Consider the following 18,824-nt stretch of genomic DNA (forward strand, 5'->3'; position numbering starts at 1 on the left):
CATCTCTGACTGTAGTTCCAGAAACAACCACATACCACAACATGGCTGAGTTGCAATAGATACCTGATCTTCTTATTTGCAAAACTATATTTGACCATACAAGCACAAGAGCTTTAAATTCTCACAAGTTGCTTAATAAGATCCATGTTTTTTCTATACATGGACAAAAATCTGTCTTTTAGAATGATTGGGAAATAATTCATTTTTGCAGAGAACATCATGGGCTCTTGGTTCATGAGAACAACATGTCTAAATCTTTGACAGTAGTGAGGATTTCCACCAAGTAGACAAAACCAGCCTGTTCCTAAAAATTCTTGGACTGACACCCTTCATTTGTTCCATAGCAACTGTAATTTGATGCTCACTTAGACAGCCTCCTGTATTGCAAATTGTCACTTGCAACTCAAGTGTTGTTCCTACTTACTGAGGTGCAGAGAAATTGGTAATGTGCAAGACTGTTGCTACAAGTTGCAGCTTCTTCAGGGATTGACCTCGCTTTACTACCCACATCTTGCATCCCTAAGATACGGCAGGCAGTAGCAGGGTGGTAGCTGCTACTTCTGGGGGGGAAACAAGCTGCAGAGAAATCTGGAGCAGGGTTTATCTGCATGAAGAACAAAGCAGATTTATCAAAGGAGCCAGCTCTGTTCCTGCTGTGAGTGGCCTCAGCCTAGATCTTCAAATTACATAAATTCTAAACTGGATTTGTCACTTGTGGAAAGAGAAGACGGTTCAGGCAAAACCACCGCAAATGCCAGGGTAAACACTGGTCCTCAACAGAGTGTAGGAATGGGGAACTGAGATTTGTGGAAGAGCTGCTCCCTGCCGTGTTCTTGGCTTAAAAACCGTTGCAGCTATTCCCCTGCCTGCTGGACCTCTCTTTTTGCAACACTCCTAACAGGTATTTTTGTGTGCCATCTCTGCCCACAAATTGAGGCTTACACATCTTCAGAAAGTGAGGTGATCTGTTTAAAAGCTGTGCTAATCCAACAGGGACAATTAAGCTTTGTCTCTTTCTGGGGGTTTTTTCCTGAGAGGTTTGGAATACACGCCTCTGTTTGCTGCTGGAGTTCTTGTTATTACTTATATTTGTTAGTTGATTTACACAAAAGAAAGTCTCAAAGCAATTTAACAAGATAACAGACCACAGATAAAACAATTAAAACCAGAAAATTTAAAACAAGGAAATCCAAAATACTAAAAGCATTTATCCACCCTGCTAAAGGTGACCATCACCATAGGAGCCAACGATTAGCAGCGGCCTGAGTAATAATGATGGTACCAGGTGCATTTCCCGGGGAGAACATTTCACAGACAGTTGGGGGGGGGGTCACTAGTGAGAATGCCTATAAGCAACAGAGCTTAATGTGCAGCAGGAGGAGGCTGATGTGACTTAATGTGTTGCACAACAGCAAGAAAGCCCACCCAGAAATGATGTCAGAGACTTCAGGTCAATACCCAGGAATAGACAACCATTTAAATATGGAAGGAAAGTAATCGATACTAAACTTAATATGCCTTTTTTAATTTTAAAAAACCCAGTGTTGAGAACTTGTGTGTGCAAACTCTTGCATTCTCACTGTCTCTTCAGGCATTTTAAAATAAGATCATGGTAGCTTTTTCAATGTGTCATGGTAAGAAGAAGCTAAACAGGTGAGAACCTTGTACGCACTCCCTTGAAGCACACATTCAGAAGACAGCTCTGTTCAGAGCCTCCTTCCCTTTCAAGTACACTTCACCTTCTTTCTGTGGTTAATTGCAGATGACTTGAATCTGTACAGTTGGCAAGAGGACAGAGTTCTGATTCATGGAGCTGTGGTGATAGCTTTCTATTTAACTGTCTGGCAGAGGGTGTATTATTCTATTATGCTCAGTCCCTAGTGGCTAGTTGCATTCGGGAGTGAATTATTCTTCCTCCTGGGTCTGATCTCTGTGCTTGAGGTCTACGCTTTCAAACACTTATTATTCCCATCGCAACCTCGGCACATATGCAAGAAAATGGCCAATTGAATCTGTAGATAGCTGTTACTGCTGGCGATTTTTTCCTCACTGCCAGTAAACCTGACAAACAGAATCAAGGAAGGAGCCTGTTTTCAGAGGAGGCAGCCTGTTCTAGCAACAGCAGGATTGCTGACAAAACTATTCAGAAGTGACCTTGCAGCACATAAACATGTATTCATTCCACTGCACCGCCCCATTCTCTGTTGTGTAGTGCATAGATTGCACCTGTGGAGAGCATCTTCAAGGTGCTAGGCAGCACATTTTTATAGATCTACTTGGCAGAGCTCCTCCAAGTTTGGCAGATTCCTCTTCCATCCTCATTTCCCGTTAAGGCAGTAGGATTCCTGTACCCTCACTGGTGAATGCTGTAGATTGAACAATTTTCAACAAGCTGATTCTTCTTTCTCATTGTGTATTTCTGGTGCAGGTTTTGGAAGTGGTGCGCTCCAACTACGACACCCTCACCCTAAAGTTGCAGGATGGGCTGGACCAATATGAACGCTACTCGGAGCAACACAAAGAAGCTGCTTTCTTTAAAGAACTGGTGAGTTTCAGCTCTTGAGTAGGAGCCTCAAAGTCTTGGCCCATGGTCTACTTTGCAGAGCAGCCACAGCACAGCCAGAACGTCCCTTTTATTATCCATAAATATGACTGGTGCAGGTGGCAAACTAGTGTACTTTTCATTAGGTCACTTTGAACAGGATGCTGGCGAGACATGATTAGGGAAAGAAGGTTTTACCTCCATTTATCTCAGGGTTTCTTGCACTCTTTTCCTGCATGTTCCTGAAGGACAGAGCCAGAGAAATCTCATGCTGATTGAACCTGCCAGCAGCTCATCAGATGAGCATGTTCCAATAGTTCCATTGACAGAACAAGAATAAGGGTGGTTTTTCATTTGAATTTCCCAAGAGGGAAATTGCCAAACACAGAAGCTTGAAACAGCCATGTTCAGAAACAGATCTGTGCATTCATACAAGCAGGTGGCATATTCCCCTTCCCTTGTACCATGTTCTCTGCTACTTTTTGTGCATCAGCTGTGTGTGCTGCCTAAGTTCTCCCCCCCCCCTTTCTTTCAGGAATTGTTGCTGCTCAGTATGCCCTGCTGTTCACTAACTTTACATTTCCCTTGATTAAAATGCAGATTTGCTTTTTCCAATTTTCTGAGATTATACTTTTTCCAGAGTCCATCCTCCTAAATGCTAGTAGTTTAGATTCAGTTTCACTGAGTATAGCTAACACAATTGCCAGCGGTCTTCCTTCCTCCAGTTTTTCTATCAGAAATGTTCAAATGGACTCTCTTCCCAGTTGAATGAAGACAAGGAAGCTTTCGTCATTATTCTTCATCTGATGATTGAACAAATGCAACCAGTTTAATCCCTATTTCTCTAGAGACTTCTTGAGCCTCTTACAAGCCAATCTCTGAGAACTACAATAAATGTTTTGTGTATTCCCTGAGTTTGCTATCAAAGCAGAAGGGAAGAATCCAATTGACCTGGTTTGGTTGTATGTTGACAAAATCCCATTATTTACCAGTTAAGATCTGCTGCCCTATTTAATAGTAAAGGGGTACATACTCTGAACCAAACATGTTCAACAATCAAGTATGGAAATGTCCCAGATCTGCACTGTTTATTTTGATTGCTGTGTTCTGAATTTGTATGCAGAATTATGTACCTTTATCTATGACTACAAATAGAAGGTGATCTAGAGGGAAACCCAAAAGGTTCAGCTAGTTCAGCATTCTGTTTCTTACAGTGTCCCTGAAGGCAGCTGTCATGACTTAACAGACCTATCACCCATGGCTTTTCCCAGTCCTCTTTTAAAACCATTGAAACCAGCGGTCCTTGCCACATATCATTACAGTGAATTCCATTTATAAACATAGAGAAAGGAGGAGAGTACAAGCTCTTAAGTTTCTTCTCCTGGCTTGTGCAGGATGCAGAAGAAACCTTATTGGACTTCAAAGCAGTAAACATCCATCCAGGACTCAGGGCTTGCACCACTTGTGGCTCAGTTGTGTACTGAAGCTGCATGCCTGGGAGCTGTTCACAGTCCTGCCAACCTTGCATCTAGCCAATTTCCCATTCTGTCTTGCCACTGCTATTGGACCTCCACTAGCTCTAATCCTGACCTCGCCACCACATACTTCCTCCAATTTACCTCTGGGTTGAATTCACCCAATTCCCAAGAGCTCTGTCTTGGCCCACAAGCTCTGAACCACCTGAGACACAAAGATAGACAGGAAGGAAATTTTTCAGCCATCTCGACACCTAGGTAGATTGCAAGCAGCATGAGAGAGATTCATAGGCTGTTTTGATGTGACTGAACATCCTTGTGGTTGTTGAAAGTCTTAGTTTGTTGGTAGGCTTTCTTCCCCAAGCCAATCACGTTGCAACAAAAGCTCACCTATCAGGGGTCTCCTTCAGTGCCAGAGGTGCTGGTCTGTGTAAGTGGTATATGAAATGACTGTTCTCTCTCACACAGGTTCGATCCATCAGCATCAATGTCCGGCGAAATCTGGCCTTCAACACTCTCAGCCAGGAAACCTTGCTTAAAGAATTCTCAACCATCTCCTGAAGCGGAGTTACCATCCTGCTTCCTGGCCAGTCCTGGCATCACTGAGTCCCTTTCCCCAGCATTGGCTGTAACTCCTGATTGTGGGGTGGTCTATCCCTAGTGCTTGTGTGGTTTTCCCCAGGAATCATCAAGGGAAGAACTGGACTTGTCCCACATTCCTGAGCACAGAGAACTGGTGATGTTGACTACACTGTGGAGTTGGGAGTGAGGAAGAGGAATATGTAGTTACCGCTTTTTCTCGCTTTTCTCTGTGCAGCAACTATTGTGCAGGGATAAGAGTTTTTTCCCCAAGTGAGCAAAATTAGAGCAAAGCAGTGTTGTTGGGAGAGCTCATCCTTCTGATTCTCTGCAACCTGTCTGATGATGCCGAGGAAGAGAAAGTAGTGCAGGCCATGGGAACTAAGTCCTTTATAATAAGGGGCCGATTGACTGAACTTCTGTCTATAAGTTATCTGCTTGACTTGGGTGCTTTGCATCTGTTGCCCATGTGTATTGCCAGCCCCATCTCAAACTGGTGTGGAAATTACCAGCTGAAGTCTCTGCCCTTCACTCTGAGTTAGGGCCTCCTGACTGAATGGTGCTTGCAAGAGATTCTCTTCAAGAGGTTTCCCAGTGTCCTGCCTAAAACACTTGGTCTCTGGAGTTCCTGAACTAAGAGGTTACCTCTATGAGCTCACCTCTGCTATTCCTACTGCCCTGTTCTAAGACTCTGGGGATTAAGGATTTGAATATATGCCATTGATTCCCCACCCTGACCCCATAGGACCAATAAAAGAGAATGCCCTCTCCTTTTAATGCTAATACAGTTGTTGTGTATCAGAAGGAACCCATTTTCCCCTGATTCCAGTAGGTTAACTAAGCTCCTACATTAGGTTCTTCAGCATCTCTGATCAACACGTACACTGCCTATGCCAAATTTCACATTGACTGAAGCAGGAACTGCTTAGTTCACCTTCCCTTCCTCTGTCAAAGTCTACCTTCTCTGTGCTCCAATAAAGTGCTTCATTGCATAGGTAGAAGTAGGGAATTAATTAGTTGGTGAGTATCTCACAGCATTTTAGGGGAAAAGAAGCCTGGGATGGGGCCAATCAGTGTTCTACATCTCTGGCATTCTGTTCTGTACTCCTGTCCACCAAGGGCTGCAACGGCAGATTATAGGACATGTTTGTGCAGTCAGCTGCCCCATCGATTTTTGTTATCTTTTTTCTAGAAATATAGGCCTGTGCTCTGTTGGGAAGCCAGGAATTGATCATACCTTTGGTACTGTACTCAGACTGGAAATCTCAATCAGATGAGCACTAAAATTTAGAGTCTGAATTCTTAATTAAAATGTTGGGAGGATTTGGCACAGTATCTGTTGCAGGGGGTTGCCTCCTACCTGCATATTATCTTCCAGGTTGCAGAACCATGTCCAATGGATGCCAACAGGATTCAGCAAGCAGGTGTACAGGCACCCTTGCTGGGCTCTTTCCTGGTGTATGTTGGTTATTATTCAGAACAGACTGCCAACTTGTGTGAGTCCTCTGCTCTTTTTGGACTCCAATGAGAACCTCCCTTCCCCAGTACATTGATGGATCTCAGCCATGCTTAGCAGTGGACTCTGAATTTCAAGGAATAATTCTTTTTCCCCCCTCTAGAAGAAACACTATGAACACCTTGCTGCTGAAATAGCACCTGTAAGATGATGTATATAGAATTTGGCAGTAAGGGGCCAGGGAGGGGTGTGGCGCCTCTGATCACTCTATTGTGTGCAGTGTATCTTTTTGTGCTCTTTTGGGGGAGAGGTAATAAATTATTACTACTCTTAACATTTTCTTGGTGCTAATGCTGTGCTTGCCGCTGTACCAAATACACAAACGACATCGTCCTTGCTAAAGAGCACTTGCCATCTTCAGTGAAGTATTTAGGATGGGATCTGCGAGGTGGAGAGAAGTTGGGTTTGAAAATTGCAAGCTTAATTCTTTGAATCCTTTTCAGTTTGTTACCTGCAAGCATTTTCTTTGTCAAACCAGTTGCAGGGGTTACCAACACAGAGCACATTTGACTTCTGCGGCACTCACCGGGTCCCCTCCCCAGCTGAAATTGGGTTTGAGAGATGTATTACTTTGCAGCCAGTAGAAGAGGTTGTGACTGAGTGGGTAGGTGGCAACCCCTGCTCAAGAGCCTTTTACTTCTCTCCCATGTGACCACATGGAATCTTTTCATTTGTTCATGTGCCTTCTCTTGCTTGGTAGGCAGGGTCATCCTCCTCAGAATTAACCAGGAAGAGAAGCTCTGTGGTCCTATACTTTGGGCTGGGAGTGGGGTCTTCATAGAGGTCATCAGAGTTCTTTTCAGCAAGGTGTGTGTTTCTGCACTTCCCCCTTTCCAATCTGCATTCTGTAGTTAGTTCTCAGTTTGTTATAGGAGTACCCTTTGTTTTAGGATGTACTTCCTAGTTTATAGTGATTGGTATTATTATGAATTGATGCCTTTGGGTTTATCTGACTCAGTTGGAAGCATCTTGGATTGTAGTTTGTATCCATAGGTTGTATCCAACACTGTCATTTCTCTTGCACAACAGACTTTGGCTTGCACGGTGGAACTCCCCCCTGCAGCAGATATGGAGAGGGTGGGTAGAGCAGAGGCAGAAGAAGTCTCATTGTGCAAGTGGAATGTCCCTCACTCAGCTTTGGATACAACACAATGTCATTTTTCTACTGGAATTCTTTGAGCAGTAGCGCACTTCCTGTTTGCATGCATATCCCTTGATGCTTGTGACAAAAGGTTGGCTGGGGGAAGATGCTACCCTCACTATAAGCACATGTCAAGCAATTCAAGGTGGCTTGAGTCAAGGGTCTCTCTTATGAAGTGTGCAGTGTGCACGCAATGCAAGCTTGCACATGCAACCTTGGCACCTATTTTTAGGATCTTTTGTGCTTGAGCCTGAACACACTTTGGAATTTGGCACTCCATGGGTAGTCATGGACAACGAAATCTAAAGTAATTTTTTTATTGGAAGGAATTACTGTAACATATTTGTTGAAAGCTATTAAGCAGAATCAATTGATGCCGATGTTCACAACACACTAACAACAGGCTAAGTTTAAATGAGTTTAAAGCTAATAAAAGGGTTAAAACTAATGGTGCAAGCTTTCAATTCGCAGAAATATACAGCAAAGGAAGAATGCTAACAAGAAATTGAGGAGGGGGGGAGCTGCCTGGCCACAGCAATAAAAGGAAATAATTCTAAAGCACCGGCCTTACCACAAAAACTGCAGGAGGGGGCTTGTGCAGCACACGTTGAAAAAAGAAGATGGAACACAATTTGGCAATATTAACAAATGAGGAAAACGTTTGGGATGACTGGCAAAGGAAAAGGATTTCAGTTCTGGAGAGCTTGAAGCAACTAACGGTATGAGCTATTTGGCTTTCTTAACAGAAAACAGGGAAGTCTTTTTTTAATAGTGGAAATGCTTGAAGTGGTTTGTGAGCATAAAGGAGAGAAACATGGTGGAGAAAATTGCTGCTGAGGATGTGCTATACAAATCTGTTTGGAAGAAATGTGAAGGGAAAGGCAAAAAAATTGCACGGGGTGGGGAGGGATTTTTAGAGCAGTAGGACAAGCATGGAGAAGGGAAAGATCTGTTGCCACCTTAAGAGCACTGGCTCAGAGTATTTTGGTAAGGGATGCAGAGGAGAGTTGGGTAGTATCATCCTGGAGCCATTCTGGTACAGCAAAAAGAACAAAAACAAGGAAAAATAAAATGAGGTAGTGTAACGAAGGGGCATATGGCCTGTTCTGTGAAGAAGAGGACACAGTTTCTGACACCTGCAGAGTGGGTCTGTGGATCTGAGAGTCACAGATTACAACCTTAGTGAAGATCCTGGGAGATAAGAGTCCAACCCTTGAAGATAAGAAGCCCCTAACTCTGAGCAGGCTATTAGCAGCTTTTACAACCAAATCTGAGTTTAATATTTACAATAAAAGACTAAAAACATTGCCTTCCTGAAAGCATTGGGTGCTAAAAGTTTCTAAATTATGCCAGCCAGGAAGAGATTGTCCTAAATCTCTGAGAAATGCCTTCTAAAGGTGTAACTTCTTTCTGATGTCCAGGTGCGGAAGGGGAAAAAGATTAACACCATCACTATTTTCTGGTGGGAGCCTGATGCCACTGAAACTTCTTAATTAGCTATGTGGGGAAAATGAAAAAGTGACATTTTAGGTGTCTTGGCTTAACACTTCCAGAAAGAGTCTGATGCTCTTGTGTTTTACTTTTAAATTTACAAGTGATAAGGAAGGATGTCAAGAAGACAGCTGCCAATGTATTTAGCAGGACACATTGCAGGTGGTTCATTCCTTGTCTTCCAGATCATAACAGAGCTTCCATTCTCAGGTGCAGGCTACAATACTTAGAGCAAAATCTGAATTTAGGGGTACTTCGTAACATTCCCTCTTTCTGTTGCTACTGTATTGCTCACTGGGTTTTTTCCAGCAGAACTCATGTCATACAGTATAGTATCAGAGGCAGTGCATTAGGCCCAAGGCAAAACTTGGGTTTGATTATTTTGTTGACTGGCCTTCCTTTTATCCTGTCTGGAACCACAGCTGTCTCCCAGGCAGTGGTTTGTCCCTTGAGAGTTATGGAAATTATGTAGCAGAGGCCATAGAAAGAGAAAGAACTCAGAGCTGTGAATTAGTGATTCTAGATTAGTTAGCACAAATCTATCTCCAGTGGGGTCTCCCTTATTCTGAGCCATGGCCCCTGTCTGAGACAGCTGTAGCTTTTCATCTCTGCTAATTCCTCTTGGATTTTCCTCCATTCCTTCCACCTGATGCTGGCTCAGACTCTTTTTCAACCTTTTTTGGGCAAAGGCACACTTGTTTCATGAAAAAAAATCACGAGGCACACCACCATTAGAAAATGTTAAAAAATTTAACTCTGTGCCTATATTGACTATATATAAAGTAATTCTCTTGAATAGGAATCAAATAAACACAAAGAAAGTATTTTATAATTACTTTATTATGAAATAGTAAGTAAACAGAAATGTGAAAAATTATAAAATACTTTATTTTTAAATCTTTCGAATTTTTCAATTTTTCCCACGGCACACCAGGCAACATCTCGCGGCACACTAGTGTGCCGCGGAACAGTGGTTGAAAAACACTGCTTTAGAGACAGGGCATGTTTAGCGCTAATGAGGGAGACTAAGATGGGGCTTGTGGTGGAGAATTTCGACAGATCTATATGGAGCACTTGAATAAATTTTATAATGGTTAATTTATAGCTGTCTTTGCCATCAATTTAGCTGCCTCTGAGACTCTGGAGTTGCCAGGTCTTAAGTGGAGTGGCAGAAGCCAGAAGACAAATATTTTAACTGCATATAATGACCTAATCTTAGGAGGGAGGGGGTATGTACCACAAAACATGAAAGTGGATGTGCCTATTTTTTAACTTATATGTGATCTAAGCAGTACTATTTTTCGGGGGTGGGGTGGGGTGCCAGAACTCAACACGAATGTCTCCCTTGTTCTTCTATAATGGCAATGCTTGCATACAGAATAGCCTCCTTGCACCCATATTTAGGGGGCCAAGATGCAGATGAGGGCAGGGCACCTATACCTCTATAAATAGTTATGTGGAGGAGAGAATAACATGCAAACTGTACCTGCTGAAATTCTGTGCTCTGCATAGCCATTAAAGGTGCAGGAATCGTGCCCTCATTTGCATCTTGGCCACCCTGCCCACCTTTGGTCTTGGTCTTTCAGTGCCCAGTTCTCCTCATCTGTAGGCGCCAATACTGAAGCCAGAGCCAGCAATATGTCAGACTTTAATAAAAATGGATGCTTTTAAATTCTAAACATTTAATTTTGGCAGCCAACCTCTTGCAAAGCTTTCAGAGCAATCTTGTTAATGTTTTAACCAAAGCACAAACAAGCATATCTCAGCACTCCTGTCTGGTTCTCAGGACCACCCTCCCCCAACATCCTGGCTTCTGCTCCTGGAGCGTGCTCAATCCTGCTGCTGCAGCGTGCTTTGCCTGGAAAGTCTTAATTTGCCAAATGGACATTTGCTCACAGCTTGCCCTTAGTTAAAGGGTGGATTGAAGTGGAGCGATTGAAATCTCATAGTCATTAACAATGTCTGTGAAGTGAATGTTCATAAAGTAGTGAGGGGGAGACCCCTGCAATATCCTTCCATTCTGAGCAGAATCTAAACTAAGAAAAGGATAAATTAGAGATGTTTTCAATGGGCATATATAAATAGTTGCAAGCCAAGGAACTCTTGCTCTCAATTTTTAAAAAACTGCTATACACAAAGAGCATCCTAGAAACACTGTCCATGCTCGTTAGGGATTGTGCTGGTGATTTCACCCTCATATTACCTATATATTGGGCAGCCAATGAGATAATGATGTTCTACCACATGCCTTAATGATGTTCTACCACATGCCTCATCTCTCTCTCTCTCTCTTTCTTTCTCTCTCTCTCTCTCTCTCTCTCTCTCTCTCTCACACACACACACACACACAGACCACTCAAGTGCTCCCATTCCATCAGCTCCAGTGGCTCAGGCAGTAATGACTCTGCTACTTCCAGTCCCCAGGTATCTCCACAGGCAGTTCTAATCTTGTACTCCTCACAAGCACTATTTCTGAGCACAGTACAAAAAGGAAAGTCCATGCAAAATAAGACATTTCAGCACTTTTCATAGAACCTCAGACCATGTCTGGCCAACTGGTACAGAAAACTACCTCCAAGCAGCCTTGCAGCTGCTGAATGACCAGAAGGCAGATTTTGCTGCATTTCCCCAAAATAAATTTCTGTCCCTAGCACCAGCAATTGTTCTGACAGCCCCTGGACTGCAAAGCGAAGTGGCCCAGAGGCACTATATGGTCCATTAATAGAACACCTAACAATGGCAACTTTCACCCATTTAAATCTGAAACGGCTCAATCACTGAATGAGAACTTAATATTTGCCAATTTTTCATCCTGGCAGGAATTGAATCTCTGTGGGCATCTGTTGATCATTCAGAAGCAGACTCTATAAATGTTTCCAATACAGAAGGCTTCCAGTTCTCTCTTTGCAGCCCTGAGGGAGTTTGTGAATGTTTTTGTAAAGGTTATGGCACACTTTGTCTAGCAAGAATTGAGTCTTTCCCAACCCAGATTATATTCTTCTGGCCTTGTCCATGGGGCGGACAGAGAATAAAGGGATGTTCAAGCCTGTCTTACCCTGCCTCATGGACCACTTCTTCACTAACTGCATCTAGAGAGCTCTCTTCCTCTGTTGCAGTGATGAGAAATGCTGAATTCATGATGAAATTGGGTTATTGATGTTAACATCCAGATTTAGGTCACTGATGAGAACTTTAGGCAAATGTGGATCTTATAGTCTGTCAACCAGTAGGGGATGATTGTGTCACAAGAATAATTGGTCCAGATTCCACACAGTTGTTTTCAGGGCTCCTCTTGCCTTCCGGCTTGAGACTGCAGCGCAAACTACAGAGTTAGTTAATGAGGGATATTTGTGTATCGCCATTTTGGTGTCTGTTCCCAGTCAGAGGCAGACAACCACAGACTTTCTTCCTTAGTCTGAGTATTTTTGTGTGTGATGAAGCATCCTGGATTTAGGAGCCATGAAAGAATTCCCACTCAAGTTCCCCAAAGCAGAGATAGGGATGATGGGTGAAGTGTGAATCCGAGAACTAAACTGGTGCAGACAGTACTTGGTTTAAAAATAAGTAAAGGCGCAGCACAAATAGCTAGAAAAAGAAGAAGTCCTCAACCTTAGCTGCTATTCCTGCATGCAACAGGAGGAAAGTTATTCCCAGGGGTTGTAGGGTGGGTCATTTCTCCCACCCATGTTAAAAAGAAGCAAGAGAAAGAGAACCTGCTGGTCACAGGCCGAAGTATGAACCAGTGATACCTGGCTTGTTCTTTTTGGATGTCTGAATTTACGAGCTTCCAGCTTAGATATTCTGAGTCCAGCAGGATCTCATAATGTTTGTTTTACATTTGTGTGCATCTTAGTGCACTTGGGCATAATAGTATTCTGTTTTTAATATATATAGTTTTAACTTGTTAGGACTAAAGAGCTTTCTTCCAGGCTATATGGGCTTCGTATAGGAGCTAGAGGGAAACTCCTTCTCCCCCTGGATAAGCCCAACAATGAACACTGCCTGACCCCAGAATCCCTGAGAATTAAAGTCAGTGGGGAATACCAGTACTTCAAGTTTAGTGGAAGAAGGGGTATATGACCCTTGTGCCAAAAATCAGCTATTTGATTATTTTCACAAGGAATTCCCAACATTATCCTGCCTTCAGCTGCATGGTTTCTGCCAAGCAATGGATCTGCAACTCCCATCCTGCAAACTACTTGGGAAAGAAGCATTCTCTCCCAACCCTAAGAGAGCAGGTCCCTTTCCCATTTATTGCAGCCAGCTGCTATCAACTAGAATCTGCCTTCTCCCTAGCTGCCTTTTATCGCCTCAATTAACATTTCCTTTATGGCAGCTTGTGAGTGTGGGTAACTGTTCAATAGCCTTCTCCCAAGGCACACTATCCAGACTTCATATGCTCTGACGGAAGCTTACCTGGCATTCTGTCCTCATTACAGCCATTTCACACCCCATAAGTCACCACAGGGCACTAATGTGGCACATTCACACTGGAAAGGGCTCTCCTACAGTAGCATGTCTTGCTGTAAAATGTGTGTGTGCACGCACTGTGCTACAGCACAATAGCAGTTCCAAGCGTTCTGGCTCTGGTTGGGCAGTTTATAAGCTATCCCAAATGGTTGCTTACTATCTTGCGAGAAGCTTATTACCACAAAGCCTGCTGGTCCATATCAAACGCATTCCACAAATGAGTACCTTAGGAAAACCATCACCAATCTTGCCTAGTTGTCAGGGTCTTCTGCCCAGATGGCTTTGAGTTCAGTATTAGAAGGGTATAATCCCTGATAATAGCCATTACCTTGTTTCTCTGTCACTGGAGCTGGTTCTCCCCAGTGTTCCTGTCCCAAGTCCTCATACACAAATGTTGAGGAGGCATGTCTGTGATTGGAGCAAGGCTGCACCACTTCAGATTGTACCACTCCATGACTGATGGGTGGGCAAGGAGAGGGATTGGCTACTGCTGGCAGCAAGGAATAAGAGCAATTGCCACGATTCATCTGGCTTGGGTAGTTCTAGTGATCAGTGGGCCCTGGCAGCTGACCTGGGTTACATATTTAATATGCATTGTGTACTTGTTCAGGGAAATGAGAATAGATAGGGTAGAGGTCACCAGCAATGCTCATGTTCAATGGCTAATCCTCAATATAGGATAGGGAACCTGTGGCCCTCCAGATATTGTTGGATTACAACCTGACATCCTTGAGCACTGGTCATGCTGGCTGGTGATGATGGGAGTTGGAGTCCAACAACGCCTGGAAGACCACAGGTTCTCCATCCTTGCCTTACAAGTTCCTTCTCAAGTAGATGCTTTTTAGGGTGAATTTTGCATCAGGGCCAGAGCCAGACTTCCTTCTTTAGGGATGAGGAGGCTGTGGGAAGTTTACACCTGTGCATGGGGGAGAGAACATGATCGATACTGAGGACTATTTTGTTGAGTCCAATGGCTTTTGAATTCAACAGCCAAAGCAACTCTATGCGAAAGAGTCAATTGCTGGCTCTTGAATCCTATATCTAGAATGGAGTGTAGATGCCTAGCAAATATTTAGACTGGCAGCAGGGCAAGATCTTAAACTTGCCGTGATCAAGCAAGTCATGTGACATGAAAGGAAGGAATGAATGAATGTCCCATGTAAACTATTGAAGGCCCATCTGATTCCAGTTGTACAGCATGACAAATAATTATATATGAAATTTCTATGCCCTGCAGAAAAATGTTAGCCCTTTGATCTAAGCAGAGCATCTCGCCTGCATCAAAGGAACAGAGAACTTTGTCCTAGGGTACTGTGAGCCAACCCAGTTTCAACAGTGTTTGCGTCTAAGGATTTGCTTCTGTGTTGTTGAGGTGTGCCAAAAGCACATGGGACCTGTTCCGTTTTTCAAAGTGGATGGGGAGTCTGAGCATTGTCTTCTGGTGGAGGTCTCTCATCATCATCATCATCATCATCATCATCAATACCCCGCCCATCTGGCTGGGTTTCACCAGCCACTCTTAGACCTTATCTGTTTTTGTTTATGGCGTGCTTGCTTTGCCTCTGTCATATTTGCTGGTTTTGGAGCCAGCTGTAGCACTTGAGGTCGGCCAAGTGGTATAGCTGAACCATATGGCGTGAAAGCATGGATAACATGATACCCTTCAACACAGTGACTTGCTGCCCTGCCTTGTCTGCAGGAAAACACACCCACACATAAAGCAGCACTTGGTGCATAAGGATCATGATGGATGGTGGGCCTCTAGCATGGGGATCCATCTGGGGTCAGCCTGGCACTTTTGCAGTTTTGTATTCACATTTCCTGCCTTAAAGCACCCTGTTGTCTAGCTGCAAGCTGCCATGTGGCATAACACATTTCACCGTGTTGGCATAAAACAAGGCTGCCAGCCTTAGCTCAGAACTCTCTGTGTCCCTGATTCACAGGTGGCCAGTTCCTCAAAGGGGGTGTGCAAGATTGCACTGCACAACATGGAAACAATGTAAAGCCATGTTCCCTCTCCCTGCAGCCCCAGCCTTTGGCTCTTGTTGAACTATTAGCTTCCAGCAAAGCATTTTTCACACTTCTGGTTAGCAAGCTGCATGGATACACCTTTTGTTGGGTTGGGAAGCGGCACAGCATTTTGGGGGAGGGGCTCATTTGACTTGTCTCCATACAGAAGATGATTCCTGTTGCTTCTGTTGATATGCATTCCACATCTATGCATATTTACACACGTTGGCCCCGCTCAGTTCAGTGGGACTTACTCCCTAGTAAATGTACATAGTGGTGTTGTGGGGATTCTTTTGCACACACACACCCTTTTTGCAGAGCATGCATATGCAACGTTGGGAAAATCATTGCTTTAGACTAGAGAATTAATTCAGGCACTCCGTTTTGTTGATAAAAATGTGCCCTGTCTCAAATGGTTTACACTGGTCTCTCAGTCTTAGAGAATAATTCAAGCCCAGGCCATTCTAGAGACAAAGACAGATGCGTTTCCCACCCTGCCTTGCTAATCATTCTGGGCAGAGTTGTGCCACCTCAGGCCTTTGATTCATTTCCCTTAAACGCTTCCCTTCCTTTCTGATCTACCTAGTTGCTGATGAAGTGCAGCCTGGTTCAGGCTCCTTCTCCTTTGCCCCTCTCGGACTAATTGAATTAAGCGGATGGGAAGTGAATCCAATTGACTAGATTAAATGAGCTGGGCACAGATCTGGGAAGAAATCGGGGCCTTGGAAGCTGAGCAAAGGAGCTCTTCCGCTGCCCCATGAACTGCACCCCCCTAGGTGCCGTCACTTCACCACCCTTTGCCTTTTGCTTAACCTCTCATCCCTGGTCTTCCAGCAGCCCCTGCTGGGAAAGTGCAATGGCTCCCCGTCTCCTCAGACATTTCCCCCCTCACTCTCTTCTGTTGCGCAGAGCCTCCTTACTCTCCTAGGTAATTAGTGGTTAATTAGCCAAGCTGTCTGACTTCGGCATGGCCCCCTCCACTCACGCTTCCCTCACGCTGGGCCTCAGGGCTGTGAGTGTGTAATGAACTGCAGGCTGGGGAAGGCCCCAGCCACATTTGCTCATTTAATTTCTGCTGCATCAGCTTACAAGTGCATTGGCTTTGAGGCCCTTGCTGTGCTGGAGGGGGCTTGGGACCTCCAAGCTGTTAGGTTTAAGCTGCGCTTTCGGGGAGCAAACGCTCTGGTGACAAGCACCAGCTGGGGCTGGAGGAGGCTGGTGAGCACTGTCCTCTTCAATGCCAGCATTCCCAGACTGGCTTTCTCTCCCCCCCCCACTCCCGCCCCCAAGAAGAACTGTCCCTAGATACTTCCATACATCTGCTGCTAGTGGAGGGAAGAGCATGTTTGTGAGGATGAAACACACAGTCTCCATTTCCCTCTTTCCCTTTCGAAAGTGAGTGGAGACGCGGTGCAAACGCCTCTAGAAATAATGATAATCTGAAATGGAAGGTCCATGTTTAGGATCTCCCAAGGTCTGGGTAACATTTTTATTAGCTGCTTTGAAAATTGAGTGTGTGTGTGTGTGCGTGCTCTGGGCCCCCACACACTCTGGGTTGTTTAACCTTTTCCTCCGAACATCCATCTCCTGATGTAATTTCCCCCACACCCTGCCCCAAACTATTTTTTAAAGTCAGGAACACCATCTGCACCTTTCCCTTCCCCCGCCCCAATGCCTCACTACTCATGGAGATAATAACAATGGGGGGGGGGGGGATTTACATAAGGGAAAGGACTAAAACCCTGTCCAGAGTAGCAACATGAGGGTGCTTATTTAGTTTTCTCCTTCTCCTTAACACATACTGTAATCCTAATCCCAGATCTCCCACATGCCAAAGTTACACAAGAACAGCCCTATACTACCCAGCTCCCTTGCTGATTTGGAAACTCAAAACATTTGCTATCACCATTTTGCCACATTTTAAATCCCCGATAGGCTGCAATATTTGCCAGCAAACATGGAGTTCCTGTCCATGAAACTGACAAGTAATCTATGCACTGCCATTCATACTTAGCAGAGTTTTTAAAACTCACCTATCCGGCCTTAAAGATTATTATACCAAGTAATATAGAAGCAGAGGACAGGAAATGAACCTCCATTCTTGAAATGCTTCCTGAATTGCGGAGGTGGCTGTGGCCTTCCCTGCAGAATGGGATGCCAATCTTGCTCATAGGTAGCAAGGCTTTAGGTTAAAATCAAACCAGGTATTATTGTTGTTTATTAAATATTTATACTGCCCTTTATCCGAGGATCACAGGGTTGTTTACAATATAAAACACAACACTATTCCCCACTTCAAAAAGAGGAAAAATTAATTATGGTAAAATCAAAATGGAACATCAACTGTCCAGGATTTAGATCATGGTGATTTAATATCCTGTGCTTGACTTTTCCCACATAGTTAAGCCATAAGAATGGAAATCTGCAATTAGCTAAAGGTGTGCTTAATAATGGTGATCAATGCTCTGTCTTTACTTAATGAGCTGTTAAATTGCATCCCTGAGATAGATCACTAAGACCAGCCTGCCATTGTAGCTGGGAGGTGAGGTGTTGTGTTGCAATGGTGAGGGCATTGTGCTCTCTTTCTAACACAGATACACACCATGCTTTCCTCCTAGCAGGACTGAAAGGACTTGATATCAGTGTTCTTCATTTGCCCTCTTGATTTACAAAGTCCCAGCGTTTTGGTCCTGAAGGGTTACTATGAATATGGTCTCATAAGTTTCCCACTAGCCTCAAACACTGCAGCGAGACTGTATCTCCTGCTGCCATCCCCCATAGCCTGCTTTTATATCCAGGTGATTTTAAAGGCCTTCTAAGTGCACAACAAGCAACCCAATTGCTTTTGAGCTCAGGTTGATTCAGCCTTCCAGCTGCAAGCTTTGAACATAATGCTCTTGCAAGATATGCTGGTCTATTATTGAGGTGTATGTGATGGATTTGTTATCTGATCTGTACCAGCATTTGAATAAGCACTCTTTCACAGCTGCTTTTGTTTTAATACAGCCAAACAACAGCAACAAGTGATGGAAGATGTATATAACTGCATGCTGTATCTATTTTGGCTATGTTTGCTAATACATCAAGGCTGTTGGAGTCCATTCTTTTTGTGTCTAAGCCTTTGTGAAATGCTCCAGGCCAGAGTAAATCAAGTAGCCACTGGAGGTTTAGCATTGAGGCGAAAGCTATTTCAGACAATGCAGGTATGACTCAAAGCAGCTTTACGTCCTGCAAAGAAGTCACTAAACAGGAATGATTCTGTCATCTTAAAAAATGGTCTTTATTTCTTAAATTCAAATGTATGCATGGTGCACTCCCTTCTATTGATCTTGTAACAAACTGAAAGAAATGCAGAGAGGAAGAGTTGCTTTTGCGCACGGAGCAATTAACAACCAGAACAAGTAAAAACTACCATCTCCAACAAACCAAACGGAAGGTGTACTCAAATGGGTATGTGCTTTTTTTTTTGGTGCCAGGAAGAACGAATTATTCCCACGGGGGGGGGGCAGTTCACACATGCATGAACATCACTTGATGACATGCAACTGACAAGTCTTGTCTATGCATGCAGCAGAGTGAGCTGCTTGAGTTCTGAGGTTA

General features: G+C 43.9%; 1 protein-coding gene across 4 annotated transcripts in view; it reads left to right on the top strand.

Annotated features, from left to right (window-relative positions):
• The window catches only part of ARMH3 (armadillo like helical domain containing 3), a 133,220-nt gene extending 128,277 nt beyond the window's left edge, over nucleotides 1-4,943 (top strand). For all 4 annotated transcript variants that reach the window (XM_028730525.2, XM_028730524.2, XM_028730526.2 and 1 more), the window contains 2 exons: nucleotides 2,429-2,545; nucleotides 4,486-4,943. In XM_028730525.2, the coding sequence (XP_028586358.2) occupies nucleotides 2,429-2,545; nucleotides 4,486-4,578 (210 nt within the window). In that variant the 3' untranslated portion in view covers nucleotides 4,579-4,943. The remainder of the gene's footprint in view (nucleotides 1-2,428; nucleotides 2,546-4,485) is intronic.
• Nucleotides 4,944-18,824: the final 13,881 nt, after the last annotated feature.

Source organism: Podarcis muralis, chromosome 6 (assembly GCF_964188315.1).
Source record: "Podarcis muralis chromosome 6, rPodMur119.hap1.1, whole genome shotgun sequence".
NCBI lineage: Eukaryota > Metazoa > Chordata > Lepidosauria > Squamata > Lacertidae > Podarcis > Podarcis muralis.